This window comes from Lagopus leucura, unplaced genomic scaffold, assembly GCF_019238085.1.
Source record: "Lagopus leucura isolate 7727_CA_CO unplaced genomic scaffold, USGS_WTPT01 Super-Scaffold_73, whole genome shotgun sequence".
NCBI classification, from domain to species: domain Eukaryota; kingdom Metazoa; phylum Chordata; class Aves; order Galliformes; family Phasianidae; genus Lagopus; species Lagopus leucura.
Genome location: NW_024962252.1, coordinates 79,630,469 through 79,651,124, shown reverse-complemented (window position 1 = coordinate 79,651,124; position 20,656 = coordinate 79,630,469). Strand labels below are relative to the sequence as shown.

The 20,656-nt window shown below is 35.1% G+C and overlaps 1 protein-coding gene across 1 annotated transcript in view; it reads left to right on the top strand.

The window, feature by feature from the left end:
- MTA3 (metastasis associated 1 family member 3) overlaps positions 1 to 20,656 on the top strand; it is a 122,249-nt gene that overhangs the window by 20,958 nt on the left and 80,635 nt on the right. The window contains exons 4-6 of the mRNA XM_042893279.1: positions 550 to 676; positions 11,790 to 11,853; positions 13,079 to 13,196. Coding sequence (XP_042749213.1) covers positions 550 to 676; positions 11,790 to 11,853; positions 13,079 to 13,196 — 309 coding nt within the window. The remainder of the gene's footprint in view (positions 1 to 549; positions 677 to 11,789; positions 11,854 to 13,078; positions 13,197 to 20,656) is intronic.

Below are 20,656 nucleotides of genomic sequence, written 5' to 3'. Positions count from 1 at the left end.
CTAATATCCAACCTAAACCTCCTCTGGTATAACTTCTTGCCATTTCCTCGGGTCCTACTATTTGCCTGGGAGAAGAGGCCAGACCCTTTTGTACCACAACCTCCCTTCAGGAAGTTGTAGAGTGCAATGAGGTCTCCCCTGAGCCTCCTCTTCTCCAGACTGAACAATCCCAGCTCCTTCAGCCGCTCCTCATAAGACTATCAGTAGCAGAATGTACTGGTATGCAAGGAAGAAGCATACCTAGAGGAAAAAAAGGTGAAAGAAGGTGAACAAAGAATGAGCAATTTTGTTGGGATTGTTCTTATGGCTGTATGAAAGACATCAGTGCATAGTACAGTAGGAGAGGAATTTGTAAAGGGTATGAGTAGAAGGTATGGAATTAAAAATACTTAATATTCTGTCAACTTACGTAAACTAGTCTTGTTGAACTCATCTTTTCTTTTAAATACTAAGGGAAGTTGCTAAGGGGTGGGGGAAATGTCAAGTGAAATGGCTGTAAGTGTATTATGTAACAGAGTTAATTTCGACCTACGCTCTGCTTCTCTGCAGAAGAAGTTGAAGAAGAGTCTGAAACTACAATTGAGGTTGACTTGACTGATAAACAGAAACATCAGCTGAAACACAGAGAGCTCTTCCTTTCTCGCCAGTATGAGTCTCTTCCGGCAACTCATATCAGGTAAGAATTAAATATTGCTTATCTGTATTCTGTTGAGCTGGATTGCCTGCCAGTAGCCCAGCCATTTGAACACTTCAGCCTTTATCTTACAAAAGGGAGTGATTGTGTACAGCTGAGTTGTGCCAGGTAGAGCCATGAATTGATTTGGTACCACCCTCACTATTGCCTTTTGTCTCTTCGCATTTGAGCCTTGAAAGGGACAGAGTCATAGATAGAGCTCCAGCTTACAAATTGAAACATCAGGTGATCATGTTGTACGAAGTCAGACTATGCCTACTTTGGAGGTGTATTCTTGATTCTTCTGCTGTCCAAAGGAAATATGGCCATTTTGTTTGCCCAGGGAAACCACAGATGGGTTTAGAAAGGAACGGTGACTCAGTGGTCAGATCTGCACACACTTAAAAATAAAATTACCTCAGCTTACTTTAGTAAATGGGAAGAAGTAATGATTGAGTTTGGCTAAATGTTGCAGAAGCACTTCAAGTATTTTTTAGATTACCGCGGTGCTATTGTAAGAAGCTTAAAAAAAAAAAACGTTTTGAATGTCTTTCTGTAAATATTATAAGTGTTCAAGTCACTTTTTATTTCGGAGTCGACGAACAGTTTTTTGGGGGGAGAGGGGGGAGTGGAAGAGGGGAATGTATCTGGAAATAGAAGAGAGTAATCAGGAGCATAATGGAAGAGGAGTGTGGTAAGTGTAAAACAGGAATTCATACAAGTTTGCATTCTGAAGGAATTTTTAGTTTCTCAGTACATCCACCTCCCCTCAGCCATTTGAAACAGTTTTCTTCAGCTAGAAAAAAAAAAAAAGTAGTTATATTCTTCAGTAAGAGAGAATATTTGTATGTCCGTATGTACTTTCTCTTTCTCAAATGAGGCTTCTTATCTTTCTTGCTGCCAAAATAAAAACTGGAAGTTGGGTGTGCTTTATTAATTTCCTGTGCTTGATTCATCCACTTGTTCTCTGACTTGGAGAAAGTCATTTAGATGTCAAATCTCTGCTTTCCTAAATACAGCATAGAGATAGTAGTCCTGCACAGTTTCTTTCGCTTACTTTGACATTTAAATATTGAAATAAGGTATTCTCTATCCAGAGAGAAGATTGTAGAGAAGCAGTATTGTAAATGTCTTCTTACCTCACAACTCAGGGAGGAAGAAGAGATTCTTCAGTACACACTTCACAATGAGTCCATAAAATCACATGAATTCATGGTACATGCAGCATTGCACAGTAGGCAAATACAGTGGCATGACTTGAATAGCTTTTCAGAACATTTAAATGCTGTAGTGCTATACTGTCATTTGCTAATAAGACCTTTACCAGATGCGTTCTGGAACAAGTTGTATGTTGTTTAATGAATTTTTAACAAATACGTCTCCTACAAAATGGTTCTTATAGAGCATGTTAACTTCTGAACATTCACAAACTCAACTCTTCTTGATCGTTTATGTAAATTTTATTTGTGATCTTTTCCTATGGAGTGAGGATTGAGATACTGTGAAGGCAGTGCTCTTGCTCTTGCACCTTTTTCCCAATAGTATATCAGAAAAAGGTTTTAGAGCCGTGGAATAATATGCTTTTGAAGAGACATCTCTAACGTCATCTAGTCTGGACTCCTGCTGAAAGCAGGATCAGGTTGTTTGTGGCTTTGTCTGGTTGAGTTTTGAGTGTACCTAAGGATGGAGATTGCAAAGTCTCTCTGAATGTCTGTTTCAGTCTTTCCTGATGTCTAATTGGGACCACCACTTTTGGAACTTCCTGTCCATTGCTTCTTGTTCTGTCACTGTGCTTCCCTGAAAATAGCCTGTCTCTCTTATTTACTTCTTCATTAGGTAGTTGAAGACAGTAGTAGGATCTGTTTCTTTAAGAGTGTGTGAATGATTACTCTTAAGATGTGAAACTGCTGGCCTTTGTATTAGCACCTGGGAGGAGCCACCAGTAATCAGCTGCTGGTTGGACTTTGAACCACTCATTACAACCTTTTTAGCCTGATGGGCCAGCTAGTTTTTCTTCCAACCTTATTGTCTGCTTATCTACCCTGTATGTTACTGGTCTGGTTAAAAGCCAATATAGGACATGCTGTAGGCTTTGCTGAAGTCACAGCAAAGGATATTTGTTGCTGTCAGTAGTCCACCAAACCAATATTCTCCATATGGAAAGACACACGCACTAAAAGTCTCAGTAGCTCTATCCTGTGGACTTTGGTTAGTTGTCACAATCTATGGTTTTACAAGAGAATAAATAGTTCGATAGAATAGAATGGAGAAAGGAGATAAATTCTGTTAAGGGTAAGAAGGCAAGTTCAATCACTTCAGAGGGAAGAGGAGAGAGCTAAAAGTGATAGAGGAGGCTGAATTATATGCAGTTGCTCTTGGTAACTACAGATCTTGAACTTTTACTGGCATCTTCAGCAAAGAAAAAAAAAAAACCAATTCTCTCTGTGTGTAATTTAAGGCAATAAAATCATTTTAACTTTAACCCAACTGGCAGAGAAGATGACATTGTTTCCCTTCCATCCTTCCCTCTGAAGAAACCCACCCATGACTAATTTATTCTAAGTCATAATTAAAAACACAGCAATGTCTCTTTTGCATACTTGGTGATACCACTTTATAATTAATGTGCTTTAAATTTATAGCAGATTAAATTTCTTTGTTGTACAAATAATTCTGAAGTCGTATGATCTGTAAAGCTGTGTTGAATAATTCTGATGTGATTTGTTTGCTTTTAAAAACTTGTAATACATTTTCAGTCTATATTCCTGTACTTTGTATTTTGCAACACACATTATGTGTAACTTTCTTTAAATATAATTCATTTTGATATAAACAATTTTTTTTCCTAATGTTAATCTTGTTTGTGTTTTATGTTAGGTGATGGTCACTGCCATTTTAGTAACTTTAGGAAGTGGTATACATTGTAGCTCAAAAAAAAAACCCAACAGATTTAGAAAATATGCAAAGACAGATACAAGAATCATAAAATATCTTGAATAAGAAGGGAACCAAAAGGATAATTGATTCCAACTCACGGCTTCACACAGAACGAAACAGATGTGGCAGTGTTGTCTTGTAGCCTCAGTGCTGATGTGGTGGAATGTGTTGAAGAATTATAATTGCACTAACTTCTGAAATGATGGTATGCAGTGAAGGACAGTGTCAAGATGTTCTCATTTGGGTTTATAGGGCTTGTTAGCTTTGTTCCTACCTGACAAATTACAAGTGAAACTACTCCTTCCTCTCCTTCCTCAAATACGTAAGATAACACCCTTCCAGTGATAAATTACCTCCTTCCTTCCCAATTCTTGCTTATTACAAATGCAGTTTTGCCATGCCCTGTAATCTCCAAATTTTACAATGGTGTCATACTGCTGTGGATTCACTGAGCCCTTTCCTTCATTGGGTATGTATACACATCACATAGTGAATGAATGCATAATTCATGGTGCAGATAGTTCATCTAAGCAGTGTCAGGTCCCAGCAAGGGACTGAGTTGAGCCAAAGTGCTGTGTATTTTAGCTTTGATTTGCAGAGATTTAAGAATTACTAAATATAGCATTTTGGAAAGTCATGATAAGGCAGAGGGAAAAAATTATTTAAAAGTTGTCATCACGGTGAGATTGTTGGTTGATGTTATGAAGTGCATCATGCAACTCAGCATGTGGTGAAAAGGATCTGCCAGCTATTTGTATAACAATTCACAAAAAAAAAAATCTCTTTGGGAAGATGCACTTGTTATCTTGATCTTTGTATTTTCACTTTTCATTGAGGTTTTAAGAGCTAGTAGGCAATTCTTGTAAAAGACTACATTAGTTACTTGGATTATTTGTGCTTGCTTTTGAATTTAATGCTTCATATAATGTGTGTAAAAACTTATTTAGCCATCAGGGTTCACTTTACCATTTCATTATCTTTGCTTGCTACTAGCTAAGTTTTACTTGTATCTATCAAGCCTATGTTTCAGGTTTGAGGTTAGTTTTTGGATTTTCTTTTAAATAAACTCTTACTTGCCTTAACTTTGATGCATAATGAATCACACAACTTTCATTATACTGAACTTTTCTTCCTTATGATCTTGCCAGACCTCACCCTAGTATTACTACTTTAAACTATGCAGGTATAGAATAATGCTTTTTTTTTTTTCTTTCTCACAATTCCTTTGTGTAGAACGCACCAAATAGTCAGAAGCTCAAAGACAGGTAATTGGTAGGATGGGACAGGTCATTTTACAGTAGCATTGTGACTTTTTAAGGTATGGCATGCTAGGAATTGGTGGTATTATCTTAGGATGTTGTTGTTCTCAGCAAGCAAGAAGCTTTCAGCAGACAAATGGGTACAAATACATAAGCTACAAAGTTTAGATAATTTACAAGAACTTTCAATCTTTTTTATTTTCTAATCTAAGTCACACAACTAGATACAATGAGTGAATCTACTTTGAATAGGCATGTGATTGGTCATTTGGATTGCTTAGGAGTTCTTCCTTCCTGGATTAAGTTTATTTAGAGCAGGGTAGCTTTTGCAGCATGTCTGATGCCTGTTAGTTTTGTTGTGTTGTTGTCTAATTTTTTTTTCCCTTTGGCAGTAGAATTTGGAGAATTCTTACAATGGAAAGATTCTGGTCTAGATTGTACTTTTGTCTTGTTCTCAGTTGTGGTCAATAGCTAATACTAATAACAGAGTATAAGAAAAAAGTATTGGTAGAAGACTGTCAGTTAAACGTAAGAAAATTATAGGTTTTCCCACAGCGACATAATTGCCAAGTTGCAATTTTTCCTGTAGTGCAAAGCTTATATAGTTCAGGAGCAATGAGTGTTGTTTCTGGGCTAGGTGACCCTGTAATGTCATGCTGAAAAATTGTTCCTAACCAGCCTCCTATGGCTTTCTTAGATACGTGTGTATTGCTGTTTCTCTGTTTAAAAAGTAATTTATTTTCCTTTTTAGACTGAATTAATCCCTGAGGAAAAAAGAGCAATGACTTGAGTTCCCTACTATAATCTGTATGAACTATATGTGTTATTGTGTTATTTGTACTATATGTATTATTAACTAGATAAGAAAACACAGTTCTGCCGTGCCTTATGCCTAGTTCAAGAAATTGTTTCCATATTATGATCTGGATCTTGTTCTTGGCATTGTTCTTTCTATTCCATATATATTCTCTTACTGGAAACCCTTCTTAGCAACAGAACTCAAAATGCAATCAGTGATTTAAGATGGGGTGGTATTATTGTAAATCCTGTCTTAAATTATAATTTCATAGAACTGTAGGATGACTTGGGTTGGAAGGGACTTTAAAGGTCATCTAGTTCCACCACCACTGCCATGGGCAGGGTTGCCAGCCACCCACATGCACACTTTCATAGATGTAGATTTTTTTATCTTAACATCTTCTACAACTGTTCAGTAAGTTTTTATTGTAATGTTGCTGAATGCTTCGGCTCTTCTGCAAATTATGTAATTGTTTGTGTATACAAACTATATAAATTGGTACTGAATCGAAAGTCTTCATATTTGTCTTTTAAAAATGAGGTTTTTCACATGGAAATGTTTTTTCTTCTGATTGGGTTGTCATTAAAAGTTGGAATTCAGGAATATTTAACCATATAGGTAACCATAGGTAATTTGAACATTGTCTATAAATTACTCTGTGGAGTTTTGTCAAGTTTTGTTGAATTAGTGTCAATTGTGCACAATCATTCGAAGACAGACTTAACCTTTAAATAGCATCAATTTGAAGCTCTCAAAATCAGGAATTCAATTTGAATTAAGATTAAAACCTTGAACTTTCAGATTGACAGTCAAACTTAGCATAAAAACTCTGGATCATACGTGTGATCTATGCATGTGTTCAGATGCCAGGCACTTACTGGCTCATTTAGATGTACATAAGTCAGTTGGCTGTACATTCATTTTTTAGTTATACTTTATCAATTCTTTGTTAAACAGGTAAATCTACATTTTTGGCAACAGATGTGTATCATACGTGTGATCTTGTACTATCTGGGCAGTTTTTATTGTTTTGTTGGAAAAATGAGTCTCAGTATTATTTATTTATCAAGTGAGACTTTTTTTCCCCCCTTGTCTTTGAGAGAGTTCAGAAAATGACTGGAGTTAAACTCTGCCCAAGAGGAATCAATGAGTGCAGATCTCTCTTCTGTCAGAATCTATCTTCTATATATTGTGAATATTTAAAAAAAAAAAAAAACCCAAACTCTAGCTGGGGAGTCTGTTACAGCTTTTAGTTACTGCAACAATGCTTTTATGTTATTCAATGTATTTTCGTGGAGTGCTGTATCTTGCACTCCATTTGTAAATATCTATGCAATTTGGAGAGCTTGGAAGTTGCTATGTACTTGTGTCTGTCAGCATCGTTCTGTGCTCCCTGAGCTGCACTTAAAAGCAAAATACGTAAGTGTACTTGATATTTGCTTCCCACAAGTGGGGAATCAATTTTATGTAATTAGAGCAAGGTCCTAAAACTCTGCAGCTCCTAGTATGTGATTTGGCAATAATCATTGCAATCTAGACTTCTTGTAAGTGGTCATGACTTGGCTCAAAGTAGTTGTTTGGAAATCTTCAAAAAACATTTCAGATAATTCAGGAAATACCTTGTTCATTTAAGGTAGCTGTCTCATCCTTTACTTTCTGTGCCCTTTTTCCCCTTTTTTTCCTTTATGACTCATTGGAGAATGGTTGCTCTTGTGGTCTCGTTTTGCTTAAAACCTTACAGCCCCTCTCAGTTTTCCACTTTATCTTCTGTTTGATTTCTAGTTGTCATTGAAACAGCAGCATATGTTAAAATCAAATCAGATTTTCCTTATAAGCATAACATTTCCTAATATTCTTTGCAGTTACTTTGTTCTTACTATCCAACTAGTGGCAAAGTTTCATATTTCAAATTTCTACTAAGATCAGCATTTTTTGATCGAGATCAAGAGACAATTGGTTTACTTGCATGGAATTACCCGATGTTATCTTGTCAAATTCAGGAAGGCGATGAGTAATTGTTAAGAGCAGAATTTCAAAGTCTGTGGGGTCACCACTGCACATATTACCTTTCTTCTTCAAATAGCATCAGCATGACTAATGCAATGCAAGTTCCATTGACTTGGTGGGAACCCAGAACAGTGAGTTCTGAAAGTTCATACTCTGTGCCAGTCTTACCCAAGATACAACTACATTACAACAGGAAATTTGTGGGACGTAATACCTTAGCCACCAGGCCCTTTTCCACTTCTGTGGCTTGTGCTGCTTAACAGACGCTTAAGTATTGCATTTCTTTTGTAATTTATGTCTGTAATTTTTGCTAGTATATTTCCTGTCCGAACAGATAATTATTAAAAGAAGGCTTACATCTCATGGTCTGTCTTACTGATCTAGTGAAAACAGGTGACGAAATAGCCTGCAAGAGTGACAGAGCAGAAATTGTAGAGGTTTCTATTGTTTTAAAAGGATGGACTGGGCCAAAATAAGAACTTCAAATGATAAAAATAGCTGTTGATTTTGATTAATTCTGGTACTTTTAAGATCTGGTTTTCATCATTATTTTTTGTTGAGGAATTGTATAAAATATATGTATAATATTGATTACTTTAAGAAAAATCTTAAGGGGTGATTACAGGGACAGTGCAAACAAGCAGAGTAACTCCCTGAAAAAAGAAAGGAAATATCTTTTTGTTCACTTTCTTGGGACTGCTGCATACCAAGATGGCTAGTATGTCTTTCCATTTATTTATAACCTTCACTAGTTTCCCTGTGTTTATTTGCTGTTTTAGTTGTAAATTGTTAGCAGGTTGGTTTTAAGACTGAGGCTCACTGTTTGGCCTACTGAAGAATTTATTTTCTCCAAAATCATTAAAGTGTGTTGCTTTGGTTTGGTTTGGTTTTTGTTTTTCCTCAAAAAAATACTGTTTTAGAGTTAGTGTGAAATGTGCTTGGATTTCAATTCTGTGTTGTACCAGAATGGCTTTGTTGAAATAACTCAAGTAGGTGGTAGGCATGAAAAAAGGAGGAGATTGTTAGGCATCCTTTAACTGATGTGTGTATATGGCTGAGAATTGTCAGATAGTGGTGGAGTTAGCTGAAAGATGCAACAAAAGATTTAACAACTGGGAAAAACTTCTAAGGTAGCAATGAATGAAGGTGTAATGTGTGTAAACAACTTTCACATGGTTACTGGTTTAAAGAAAAAAACGAGTTACAGCTGAGCTTTCTAGGACAGGAGAAGTAATTGAATCCTGACTGGTTTATATAACAGAGGCTGATAATACCATGAGCATATACCCAGGTAAGCTTTGTTATTTCCTTTTATTGAAAGATCTGTAAATAACCTGCTTGTTTGTTTGTTTGTTTGTTTACTGATTTAATACTCTGGCAAGTTATGTTGGTATTGTCAGCTAAATGGAGCAACTTTTTATCTTTTATCAGTTTAAGTACATTTAAGTACCTCTGAGAGTAGAATGGATTCTGAAGTGGCAATTTTATCAAAATTAAATTGTAAGTGAAGACATAAATGCTAACTTTGTTTGCTGTAATTTGTACATTGTTGAGGTATCAGAAAGATCTACTCAACATTCATACAAGATCAATTTTGCCCAATTCCCTGGGAAATAATAACAATTTTTTAGAGCGTAAATAGACAAAGTCAAAACCAGGAATGTTAGAGCAACATCTTTGATTCCTTCTGATGCTATTTACCAGTAATTTTTACTATTGAGAACAGTGAAGTCAGGGATGCAGCATGATAGAGGAATATAGCTCAAATCAGAATTACAACTGAATGATAATCAGAAGGTTTCAGTGGATCTTTAAAGGTCATCTAGTTCCAGCTTCCCTTCAAGTTTGCCAACCAGTAAGTCAGACACTAGTCCAGCTTGCCCAGGGCCCCATCTGACCTGACCTTGGACGTGTCATCCTTGGAGGTGGTTGTAACTTCTCTGAGCATCTGTAACTTCTCTGGACAACCTATTCCAGCACCTCACCATGCTTTAGGTGAAAATTCCCCTACAACCTCTAATTTAAATCTCCCCTCTTTTATTTGAAAAGCATTTCCCCTATCCTACCACTATCAGATGACATAAAAATTCTTGTCTCCCTCCTGATAACGAGCTGCCTTTAAGTACTAGAAGGCTGCAGTGAGCTCTCCCCAGAGCTCTGACTTTTGCGTGCTGAACAAGCCCAGCTCCCTCTGCCTTTCTTCATAGGAGAGGTGCTCCAGCACTTGGTCTTTTTTGTTGCCCTCCACTGGACCTGCTCCAGCAGCTGTCTTGTTTTGGGGTCCCTAAGCTTGGATGCAGTGTTTCATCTCTTCTTACAAATGGCAGTGATGTTTCTCTTTATCCAGTCACTGAGACCAGTCTGGTTGCAATGTGGTTTAAACCACATTAATTTTCTCAAAGGGCTTTTTGATTATTAGTATTGGAAGAAGAGGTGAAGAGTACAATGGTGGTTAAAAGAATATTTAGGATTGCATCATCTTAAGTCTGCACTGAGTTATTTCCTAAGTATACGTGATTGATAGGTTTGTGACAATTTACTGAGCTAAGTGCATTGTTTCAATCAAAATGACCATTTATAGTAGGCTGAGAAGATCTTCCTCTAGTTGGGACATGGGGGGAAAGGGAGAGAGAATGAACAGATATAGAAATGATAGGATTTTATGCCTTTTGATTCTATATACTTATAGTAAGGATATCACATTTATGGATCATGGAAGCTGGCAACTATAATACAGATTCTTTTTATTGTGGTGTTCCTTATAGTTGATCAGATTACCTGTTTCTAAGTGCTTTTTTTTTTTTTTTTTCATTTTAGCAGTTAGCCTTGTATTCTTTTTTTTTATTATTTTTTTAGGCTATAATTCATACATGTGAAAAATCTTAGAAGCGCATAAAATACTAATTATGATTCCAGCCATTAGATGGTTAAAATGCTGCACAAAGAAATTTAATATCAAATAGAAATTCACTCAGCTGGGAGATGTGCTGTGGAAATTAATCTTCTCTCTTAATGAAATAAAACAAAGCTTTTTAAACTTCCAGCAATATGGTATAAGGTCAGTCAATACTATGCCCTTTCAGCCACAGTGGCAGTGAAGGAAAGCCTCTGCCATAATTGGAGTTAAATAAGGGTAGTCTGGAGTGAACTGAACAGAACAGAAGTAAACTGGGAAGGTAAACTATTCAGGTTTAATACAAAAAAAAAAAAAAAAAAAAAAAAAAAAAAAAGGTAGTGAACTGTCTTCATGGTATAGCATAGAATTAATCGTTAGATATTAGTGTTCTGGAATTATCAAGGTCAAAAGCTCCAAAAAATCTTCAAATACATAATTGATAATAGAGATGTTCTCCTCGTTTCTTATTGCAGGAATCTTCTCACTTACTGTTGTGTGTTGTGCTCAGGTTTTTCAGTCTAATTTTTCCAACATTTCTCTTCGGAATTGTGTTTCTCTTGACAAATACTGAGACTAAGAGAAATTCAAGAGCTTATATATTAATGAATGTTTTAACTCTGTTTCTATTCCAGCAGTAATGAAAGAGACATTAGCTATGTTTTTGATGTTTTTTTTGTGGTTTTTTTTTTTTTTCTGCAGTTAACAATTGGCATGTAATATCTGCAGTTGAGTTTAAGAGAAAACATTCTCTGAAATAAATGAGGGATTTTTGCTATAATATCTTTGAGTCTTTACATCTTCAAATCCCAGAGATCCCTAAAGTAATTTGTCCTTTCTAGTGTTTATTTGTGTGCTAATCTGTTGCAGATAGAATGGATTTGTGTAGACAGTCCTGTTCTATGTCCTAGACCACTAGGACCTCATGGTAAATACTGCCCAAATTGATAGAAGTTAAGTAAAAGTTAGGTACGTGAAATGCAGGAAGTAGTGGATTGTTACAAAGAAATAATAGAATTGAAAATGGTAGCATTAAAAAAAAAAAAAAAAAAAAAAAAAAAAGCCTATGCTAGCAAGAGGAATCAGCACACAACATTTTTCATCCATATCTGCTTGCATTGCCTTATAATAAAGTTAGACTAAAAATAAATTTGCAGGGTTTTTTGACAACAGAAACAATTAACTTTACAAAAGTAACAGTTATTTCTTATGTATTTATAGGGGAAAATGCAGCGTTGCACTTCTGAATGAGACAGAATCTGTGTTGTCGTATCTGGAGAAAGAGGTAATGTTTGTGATTTTTATTTGTATAAATATTGGGAATAGTTTTATGTTTATTCTGTTTGGCTTTGTTTGATTGCTTTATGCCTTTGTTTTCAGTAAGTGGGTGAACAATTGCTTTATTGGATGTTATGTTAGAAAAATGTTGAGAACACTGATTTTGAAAGTGCTTTGGAACAAGAACTGAAATGGCGCATTACAGGTTTCTTAAAAAATAGTTAACTCAAAGTAATTCACATGGTATCTTACAAAATAAAAATATGTAGACTTAGAGAGAAATTCACAATGTGGTATTTTTCTGGTTTTGTTCTTATTGTTCTCTAATTTTTGTGCAGTTATTATTTTTCTGTCTTGAGGTGTTATAGAAAGACAAGTCTTCCAGAGACAAAATATTGTGTTGTAAAGTCAATGGGATGAAAGATGGGATGCTCTTCCAGAGGGTAGCGTAGCATAGTGGTTTAATTTTTAGTAGTTTAAACTACTGTAAGCAAAACATCTCCTTTCCTTTCTGGTAGAAGGGAATTAGCTTTACTAGAAAGGAAACAAATTATCCATGAATTTGAAAGATAAGTCTTGAAGCTAGTTTTGTAATGCAAAATACCTTTAAAAATAAATATACTTTTATTTGGAAATCTTAATGTAATATTAAGACGGTGTTTTTTTTGGTTGGAATTAGCATTTTTTAATTTTCATATTTCTACACCAAAAACCACTGATAATCTGTAGAATGTTTTTGAGAGCAACACCTAACATTTACTACAGATGAGTGTACAAGATATGTCAACTCTGTGTTTGTGTAAGCCCTTTTCAGCTTAACCTCAGTTTTCTTGTGCTGTTTGAGACTAATGTATGAAAAGTCAGTATCGTAAAATATTTAGGAAAGGAAACATTAAGTTCAGAAAATGAGTAACAGCTCTCTTTTTTTTTTTTTTTTTTTTTTAATCTGTTGGTATGTTTTATGAGTATTGATCCTTTCCTTGCTGCTCTATTCTGAAATAACTTCTAGCAATGAGAAAAGCTTTGATTAACCATGTAAAAGTATTCACGTGAAAGATCTGCGTTCTTTAAAATGATTAATGTTTCAAAATTTTTAGTCTTCTGCCAAACCTGTAGTCTGTAAAAGCGCATGAGAGAGGTTACTTTAATTATTTTCACACGGAAGGTGAGGTAGATCTACAGCGCTAATTCTGAAATTCATTATGCTATTGCAAATGTATCTTCTTTTTTAGGATACTTTTTTTTATTCATTGGTGTATGATCCATCACTGAAAACGCTTTTGGCAGACAAAGGAGAAATCAGAGTGGGGCCCAGATATCAAGCAGATGTGCCTGACATGCTTGCAGAAGGTAAATATTTGCTCCTTGTATAGTTAAAAAAAAAATATCCTTATCATGTAGTACTATTTATGTTAGCATTCTGAATTAAACTTGTCAGTATTGAAGCTGAGAAAGTAAAGTAGTAGGTCTTGGAAAATTGTCTTAAAATATCTATGAATATCAGTAGGTATTATGAAGAAACAAGGAATGCTGCTTGAATAGCTCTTGAAAAGATGTTAACAATTTACACATTCATGTTTTTTTTAAGAAATTGTACTGTCCAGTTAGATCTTTCTTGCAGGCCTCATGGAAAAAAAAAATTGAGGTCCAACTCACTTTGTAGAACAACGACATAGTCACAGAATAAGTGAAAACTGTATTCTTTTTCTTCCTCTTAATACAGACTCTGCTTATATAATGTGCGCCGTTTTGATTACATATTTTAAAATTTAAAATACTAGCTTATATTGAATCATTGTTCTTTAGCAGAACTGAACAAGATGTATGTGTGCTTTAGTCTTTTACTACATAGGACCTTTGTTTTGTTAAAACGGAATTGAAAATACAATATTTATTTAGTTTGGATGTTGACGCATGAGCAGCTGTCTGTATTTTGAATTACAGTATGTTTGCTTGGTAAATTTTAAATGTTCTTCAGTGAAATGTGCATTCTACATTGGTCACCAACAAAAGAAAAAGCTTCCTGAGAAACATCTAGATATACCAACATTCTTAAAAATAATATTTATACATTCTTTCATTAATTTTTTTTTTTTTTAAAAAAGGTGATTTTGCAACAGTACTATAAATTAACTCAAAATAATTGTGATTACCTGGATACATAGATTTTTAAGTTTAAATAGAGTGTTCTCTGCTAGGGATGGACTTTTTTGTATACTATAGCTGTCTCATGTACAAAACAGGTATTAGGTATTATTTCTTCAGACTTTATTTAGTGAACTATATAAAAGAAGGATTATTCAATTTCTGGCAAACAAGAGGTTACATGGTTAGATGCAGTTTAGAAGCTCATGTGTAATAGTACTTATTTTGATAACAAAAAATCAGCTATGGGAGGACTATTCTAGATTTGTTTATAAAGAGTACAGCCATTTAGGAGCAAGGCAATGGCAAGAATATTATACACTGCTTTTCTTGCTGTAAGATATGCCTTTCACAAAAATGGGAATATTATATAGATGTTTTTATGCTCATGAAGAGTGTTTCTCAGAGGATTAAGAAAGCAACAATCCTAATATACTTTATGAAGAATTCAGAAAGCATCAATGTGGTTTGAAGTGGTTGTCTGAATTGTGAGGGCTTCTAGGATGAGTTGCCATTGTCTTCCAAATAGAAAGCTTTTAAGTAGCAGAATATAGCAGGAAAAATTATTAACAATAGAGACTAATTCAGGAGCGATAAATAATACATCTAAAGTGAATGGTGGTTTTTGTTTGTTTGTTTGTTTGTTTTTTAATGGAAATTTAACATTTAGGAATTTGATTTTTTTTTTTTAAAAAAAGAAAAGTTACTAAATTCTGGCGCTTATCTTTGAGAGGAATCGTATGAGGCCCAATGATGGCAAGTGCAGAATCCTACAGCTAGGAAGGAATAGCTGCATGCGTAACTACAGGTTAGGGGCTCACCTGTTGGAGAGGAGCTCTACAGAAAAGGACCTGTTGACCATGAGTCAGCAGTGTGCCCTTGTGGCTAAGCAGGCCAATGGTGTCCTGGGGTGCATTAAATAGAGCTCGGTCAGCAGGTCGTGAAAGGTGATCTTCCCCCCTGCCTTGGTGAGGCCACAGCTGGAGCACTGTGTCCAGTTCTGGGCTTTTGGTTCAAAACAGATCTTCTATAGAGAGTCCAGTGGAGGGCCACAAAGATGATTAAGGAACTGGAGCATCTCCCTTATGAGGGAAGACTGAGAGACCTGAGGCTGTTCTTATGGAGAAAACAGAAGTGATCTTATCTATGTTTATTAATATGTAAAGCGTGGGAGTCAAGTGGATGAGATCAGGCTCTTTTCAGGATGAAGATCAATGAGCACAAACTGAAACAAAGGGAGTTCCATTTGAATATGAAGAAAAACTGAGGGTCGCAGAGCTCCAGCCAAGCTGTTGAGAGGGGCTATGGAGTCTCCTCTTGAAATATTCAAGACCCACCTGGACACTCCTGTGCAACCTGTTGTAGGTTGCTTTAGTGGAGGGTTTTGGACTAGGTGGTTTCCAGTTGTGCCTTCCAAATCTTGTGATTCTGTCAAATCCTTGCTTCAGTTGAATTAGTAGATCAGTCTTCTACTATTATTAAGACAGGATTTCAGTCTGTTACTATCTTTGTTTTTTCACACTGCTTAATCCCTGAAGTGTAGTAAGTGATGCAGTCCTCTTGATATCTTCAGTAAGCATTAAGAATCCATCAATTATTAAGATTCAGAAGCAAAAGTTGCCCACAAACCAAAGATTGGGTGGCATTAGAGACCTTGTTTGTTGTTTTTTTTTTTCTGATCTACACATATTTGCAGTGGCTTGTGGAAAAAGTAATTTTGTTTTAGAAGGATAAAAATATCCAAAACGCTGTGGATTTGGCTAATTGTGAATTTGTGTTTCTGCAGCCTTCAAACCTTAGAGGAAAAGATGATTCAGCTGTTGCGGTGTCTCTGTGTAAGCTGTCAGCTTGGGAGTTAATCCATTTTGATATGAATTCACTGGTAGATTCCAGGAGACTAAGAATTTTTTTATTTATTTTTTTTATTTATTTTTTTGCAGGAATGGATTTATTTATTTTTAACTGACATTATCATTTCTCATTTAAAAAGAAAACTCAAACTTCACGCGTAGGACAAACTTTGGATGACAAAACATGCCTGTTTTTTTCCTCCCATGGGTGAACTGTGTAACTTTGTCATCTTAATTTACTAAAAGAAAATAATATTTTCTTTTTAGAAGATTAAAAGATTTATTTAAAGCAGGGCATGCATGAAGATATTATAGATCCAACTTCCAAAGTCTGTGCGTGTCACTATATGCTTACTTGTCAATAGATAAGCGTACAAATAACTTTATGAGGAGGTGGTCGTTGACTGGCATCATTTTAAAACAGCCTTCTAAAAGATGGAATGTATTGTTTATATATACGCTTTCAAATACTAATGTATTAGTTTTCTTATCTGATGAATGGCTGCAACACTTACCTGTTTCAGTATCCTGGTGACTTCCAAAAGGATTCAGTCTTGTAAAAATGAAAAACAAAACAAAGGTAAACTAAAGCAAGCAAGAAAGAAAACTGAATCAGTGTTTATAGCAACTCCATTACTTCTCATTCATTTTGGGGAAGGGACTTCTGTTTATGTGTTTGAATGTATGTATGAAGGGGAAGGTGGAGAGAGCTTGAATTTCCTGGGCCTCTTTGCTTACTAGGGTTCATGTATTTCAGAAAAGACTGCATGGGGAATGTAACTTTGACTGCTGGATTCCCAATAGAAGCTGGAGTCAATTCTGGATACTAAACTAAAACATAAGATTAGATTTGCAGAAATGCTGAACTGTTGAATTTTAGTTGATGTCAGTTTGAACAGTATTTTTGTAATCAAAAACATTGAAGAATGCTGAAGTATTTATATATTTTGCCTTTCAGTTCGAGCATAGTTCAATTATAGTTGATTATTTGACCCATAATTAGATTGAAAAGTGATGTTTTCAGTGGTAGTTTAAGATATGTTTCAACAGATGTATGGATAAGTGAAGTGGTAGTCATAGAATCCCAAATTTTCTTACAAACTTCCTGATGTCACTTCCCTACATAGTGTGGCTTTACCATCAATATTTCTTCTGCCTCTGATCCTTCCCTCTCCCCCTATGTCATGTGCTCCAGTTTGAAGATTGTGAGTCTTTTTAGTTGCTCTTATTGTATTGAAGAACAGGAGATTATATGCTACTGATTTAATTTCTTATGAGAGTGATACTAAATAAGGTCCTTTCTCTTTTAACCACATGTTTAAGTGCTTTTTCTGTCAATATATTATTTGTTTATTTTCAAAACTGTTTCTGTTGTGGGATAACTTTGCCTGTTGCTGATGTTGTATGAATTATTTCAGGATGTCATCTAGCAAAATTACTACTTTAGAGGTATAGTTTTCAAAAGAGATGCAAAATAAAGAAGGTATGGCTTAATACTTTGAAAATACAGCTGCTAAATGCTGATAAATTAAGTTGCAGATATCTCCAATTGGATGTCTGGAAGTCACAAAGACTGAGGTGCTTATGCGTGAAAAAGGAAAAATAAGTAGAGGGAGTGTTTAAAATGCATTTATGAAGCGTGGATTTCTTAGGTATGAGTACCAAAGAGGGACATATCAAGAGAGAAATCCTTTTATTTTGAGGATGTTTTAAATAATGTTTTGGAAATGTAATACAGGGACACAAACGGAGGAAGAGTACAAATGGTTGCTCAATGTGCTAATGTGCAGAATTCTGTCTGCTGTGAATCAGATGATGGGTGAAGATGTCACTGAGAATTGATAGTGCACAAGAAGGCAGTATTAGGTAGACTTAGAAGATAACCTACCTTCTGAAATCCTTTAGAAATGTAAGTGCTTAAGAAGAATACAAAGAACATAATTTATTTGTAGAATGACAATCCTCTACATTCCTGCAGTCCTTATAATAAACAAATTTCATCGAAAATATCTCAACTTTGTATCTGTGCTGTTTTTATTTGTAGTAATGAGTTATACTTAGTAAAGACAATAGTTTTGTATAAAGACTAGACCACAATACGATGGTTGAATGAAATCCTTCCCTCTCCCCCTATGTCATGTGCTCCAGTTTGAAGATTGTGAGTCTTTTTAGTTGCTCTTATTGTATTGAAGAACAGGAGATTATATGCTACTGATTTAATCTCTTATGAGAGTGATACTAAATAAGGTCCTTTCTCTTTTAACCACATGTTTAAGTGCTTTTTCTGTCAATATATTATTTATTTTCAAAACTGTTTCTGTTGTGGGATAACGTTCTGTTTTCATCGGAGTGCTCATCTCAGAGAGCTGAAACACTTATTTGAGTAAAGAGCTCCTTATATCAAGCATCTCTTCTGTATAGTCTAGGAGCGAGGTGCCTAGTCCTCTGCTGTAGATGGTTTTTGGTGCAGCTACCAATTGTCTCTGATCAGTAACTTCTAAGATAAGTGAATAACCAAAACATTCACTACTGCCTGAAGGAAAAACAAAGAAACAAACACACACACACACACACAAAACCAAAACAATTAACTGTTAGCTTTGTGTTCATAATTATTACTATTGTTTGGTTAAAAAGCATGCTGTCATAAATTGTTCTGAGTATATTCAAATTTCTATAAACTTTGACAGATTTCTTTTTTTTTAGCTCTGTTTTATATAACAAGATCTGTATTGCTCTCTTTTGTGATATGTTTGAATTCGTTTTGTTTTTTCAAGAGGAACCTCTCTTTCCTCCTGTTATGATGATGAGTAGCAAATAAATTCGTAGTACGTACTCAGTCACTGCTGCTTTTAGCATGCTTAATATCACCTGACTTTTCTGTTATGTGTTGAGACAGACTTTGAGCATTCAGCAAATCTTAGCCTGGAAACAAGGAACTCGGAGATCAGCAAGTTCAAACACTAATGTCATAACAGCATTAATACTTAACCAGAAATCATCTGTACACTTTGATTATGCAAATGGTAATACACTGAAAAGCTTTGCATGTGCCTAGTCTGTGATTCAGGAAACAGAGCAAGCAATGACCTTTAAAATTTTGTTTTTTCTCTTGTAAAAACATGAGCTGTTTCCTGAGATTTAACACAAAATCATTAGCCAGAAAGTAGATTGCAGAGGGAAGTAGCCTCTGAATTTTCTCTGCTTGTCTTAGAGTAGGCCAAAAGGTGAGGGAGATCTTTGGGGGTCATTAGTTCAAATAGATGATGACAATTTCCTATTTCACTGAAGCAAGCATTTTGTCAGAAGATATATGAAATAAAGAATACCACAACCAGATTCAGGAGTTCCTGCTTGTGGGACTTGCAATAGAATGCCAAATATAAAAGGTACAGTTCTTCTAAGTAGGATTTCTTTTAAGATCAAAGCAGAGAAATAATGCTGAGATGTGATTCATCTCACGTGAAAATGGTTACCTGAATAGATTAGAGGGTGTTTAAGAATAGATGTGATGAACATTGACAAAGGCAATAAATACACTAAAATGAAGTTTTTTCTTGGGTGTTCTCAATTGTATTTTCTCAAATGAAGTTTCGCTTGGTTGCACTTTTGACTTAACATCAAAAGCTTTTCTGTTATCTTCTTCAGAAGGAGCTGTTTCTTGATCATTAGCAAGTTTAAATATGGTAATCTCTTGTGTGATTTGTAGATTTTTTTCTCTTGTTATTAAACTCAGCAAAGTAATTTTTTTGTAACTGTCAGATCTGTGATTATCTAAAGTAGTAAAATACTCTTTACAATATTGATTGTGTCAAACTCTTAAAGGGTTATGATACCACTTACATCTTTCTTACTGGTCACTTTCTTGACAGCTGTGTGATTTCTGTGCTGAACAAATAAATGAATGTTTATGGGTTCTTGATCAGTTCTACTATAAATTGAACAAACAAACAAAACACATGTAAATGACCTCTTTTTGCCTGTTTTAGGTAAAGACTTCATTTACTTTTGCTTACCTACAAGGGAAATCTGTACTTCAGCACTGCAGCCTTGTATAGTACAGACACCCAATTAAGTACTGGTGAATTTGGTTTATGAAACGTGGTGTTCTATGGAGTCTTGTAACAAATGTAAAAATACATTTGAAATGAAATGTGCACCTATCTTTTAGGTCACTTAATTTTAAAATATCTGTTGCATTTAGCTATAATTCTGTGGTTTATTAACTGCATGCTTCTTTTAGTATTTTTATGTTATATGATGTGGTACTTGGACGTTTTTAAACTTTGATTTTCAGACAATTCACAACTTCTGTGTTATCAGTCAAATGATAAATTAGAAGAGTTGGAAATTACATCTTACAAAAACCATTCAACAGTTTGAAGGCAGTTATTCGGGTGTTTCTGCTTGTTCGAGTGGTCTGTCTTTTTTTTTTTTTTTTTTTCCTTCTGTAAAAGCAAGACTATAGTTCTTCAGTTTGTTTAAGACTTGGAGAAGTCAGAGTTTTAGCATTCATAACAAGAGAGCTATGATTTCCGTCTCAAGGAGATGCACATCTGTTGCCGTTCTTTTCATATGTTTTTTATGAGCATCTTGTTTTTTAACAGCTTGAAAGAGGTGGTCAAACTGCTATTTTCTCTTGGCATACTGGTTTTAGCCCATGATGAATGATCTGTGCTGTGTTATTGATATGGAAGATTGTAGGTGATTGTTGTTGGAAAGATGTCTTTATTATCGCTGTGGAGACTTCTCTGAGGCTGTTCAAATATCAAATGAGTTCTGTGCGGTAGTTGGCCTTACAAAGATACACTTATG